The following is a 1,947-nucleotide window of genomic DNA, read 5'->3' as shown; positions in this document are numbered from 1 at the left end:
GAACAGGACAATGAAAAAAAAGATGATTTTTTTTCTTCTCTTTGGCAGGAAAGAGAAAACAGGACAAAGCAAGGATTTTATTCTCAGCCAACTACGTATCTTCTAAGGAGATGTAAGTAAATCATTGAGATCTGGCCATCCAGCAAAGATGATTTGTCATGACAAATCTGCACTCGGTCAAATATAAACATTTGCTATCCAGAGATGTAGGTAAATTGATCAATTTGGCACCACAAGGTGGTGTGGGGAATCAATCAATTCGGGGTATTATTGTACTAGTAAGTGACAGAAACAGGACCTTGTAAAAAAAAGATGATCTTTTTTCTTCTCTTTGGCAAGGAGTGTCTTCTAAGGAGAAATTAAACAATCAAGGGAGAGGAGATGTAGGTAAATCGATCAATTTGGCATCACGATTTGTGTTATTCTCAAAAAATAAAATCAACCATCTAATCTAAGAGGAGATTAGAGGAGATCTTACCAGGGGGGTAACGGGTTTGGCGCCGGCGGCGATCCCGCTGCTCGGACATGGCCTGATTTAGCTTGGGACGTGAGTCGAGAAATCACCAACCCTTTGTGCTCTGCCTCCTCCAACGCTAGCTTTGGACTAGTACGGTAGCTATTTATTTGGGCCAACTGACCAAACAAACCAATCAATCTTATGTTAATCCGGATCGGATCCAGCAAGGTTGCCGTCGGGCGGGGACGAGAGGAAGCAGGATCTGGACTTGCCTTTGGAGATCGATCTTACTTCGGATCCCGCCGGGAGGAGAAGCGAGGAATCAGGATCTCCACCTCTCTCTCTCTCTCTCTCTCTCTCTCTCTCTCTCTCTCTTCTGTAATAATCTATAAAGATAAAGAGAAGGGGGAAAAGGGAGGAAGAAGGAGGAGGGAAATCTGGATCTCACCCGTCCCGCTCCCGCTCTCAATTCCTAAATTTCGATTCGAAGCTCCCCACGCGCGAGGGCGGCGCCGCTGGACTAACCCTATCTCTATCTCTATCAAGACCAGAGCACTGCCACTCCAGAGTGCAGACCGGGGAACACACGGATTAACTGTGGGGCGGCCAATAGTGGTGCCGGTGCGTCGCGTCTTTGGAGCTGACTCAGCGTCAGTGTAGCCGCCACGTTCCCGCGCTACTCCTTTTTCTTTTAAATCAGCGCCTTACTACAATCTCTACCTAAGACTAGCCATACTAGGCTTTTTTTTAGGGGAACCTTGCTGGATAATCGGTACTTTATTAGTACTAGGTATAGGTATATTACATACTCCCTCCGTCCGAAAATACTTGTCATCAAAATGGATAAAAAAAGATGTATCTAGATGTATTTTAGTTCTAGATACATCTTTTTTTATTCATTTTGATGACAAGTATTTTCGGACGGAGGGAATATTAGATACTACTCCCTCCGTTCCAAAATAGATGACCCAACTTTATACTAAAGTTAGTATAAAGTTGAGTCATCTATTTTGGAACGGAGGGAGTAATAAAGTACCTGATTATTTATCTCGAAACAGGCTTCACCCTGCTTTATATATAAGATGGTGTTTGTTTCAGGAGTCTTAGGGCTTTTTCTAGTCCCGGGGAAATCAAAAAAGACTCTCCAGTAGAGTCTTTTTTAGTCCTTCTGAAAAAAGTTCCTCTTGTTTGGTTTCTAGGGACTTTTTCTAGTCTCTGGGACTAAAAAGTCCCTGAACCAAACACCCCCTAAAGCACCAACCACACAAAATACACGATCGAACAATACAAGATAGTGAGGTAACCCTTTTACAAAACCGATCCCAGAATAATCGGATAAAGATCTAAAAACACCGCCACACTACATCACAGTACACCTAAGCTCCATGACAACGCCCTTAGGAGGGGGAACGACGCCAGGTGTCGCTGTTGTAAAGAGAAGGGGGGGGAGGGGAAGAAGGAGGAGGGAAATCTGGATCTCACGCGTCCTG

General features: G+C 44.2%; 1 protein-coding gene across 2 annotated transcripts in view; it reads right to left on the bottom strand.

Moving 5' to 3' along the window:
• LOC123040108 (uncharacterized) overlaps positions 1-1,066 on the bottom strand; it is a 5,441-nt gene extending 4,375 nt beyond the window's left edge. The window contains exons 1-2 of one of the 2 annotated variants that reach the window (XM_044463043.1): positions 730-1,066; positions 479-633 (exon numbers count right to left, since the gene is read on the bottom strand). In XM_044463043.1, the coding sequence (XP_044318978.1) occupies positions 479-527 (49 nt within the window). In that variant the 5' untranslated portion in view covers positions 528-633; positions 730-1,066. Of the gene's footprint in view, positions 1-478; positions 634-729 lie in introns of those variants that run through there. The other variant, XM_044463049.1, reaches the window with a different exon arrangement.
• Between the last annotated feature and the right edge of the window lie 881 nt (positions 1,067-1,947).

Source organism: Triticum aestivum, chromosome 1A, assembly GCF_018294505.1.
Source record: "Triticum aestivum cultivar Chinese Spring chromosome 1A, IWGSC CS RefSeq v2.1, whole genome shotgun sequence".
In the NCBI taxonomy this organism is placed as follows: Eukaryota; Viridiplantae; Streptophyta; class Magnoliopsida; order Poales; family Poaceae; genus Triticum; species Triticum aestivum.
The sequence above is the reverse complement of the archived record's forward strand: the minus strand, read 5'-3'. Positions and strand labels throughout refer to the sequence as shown.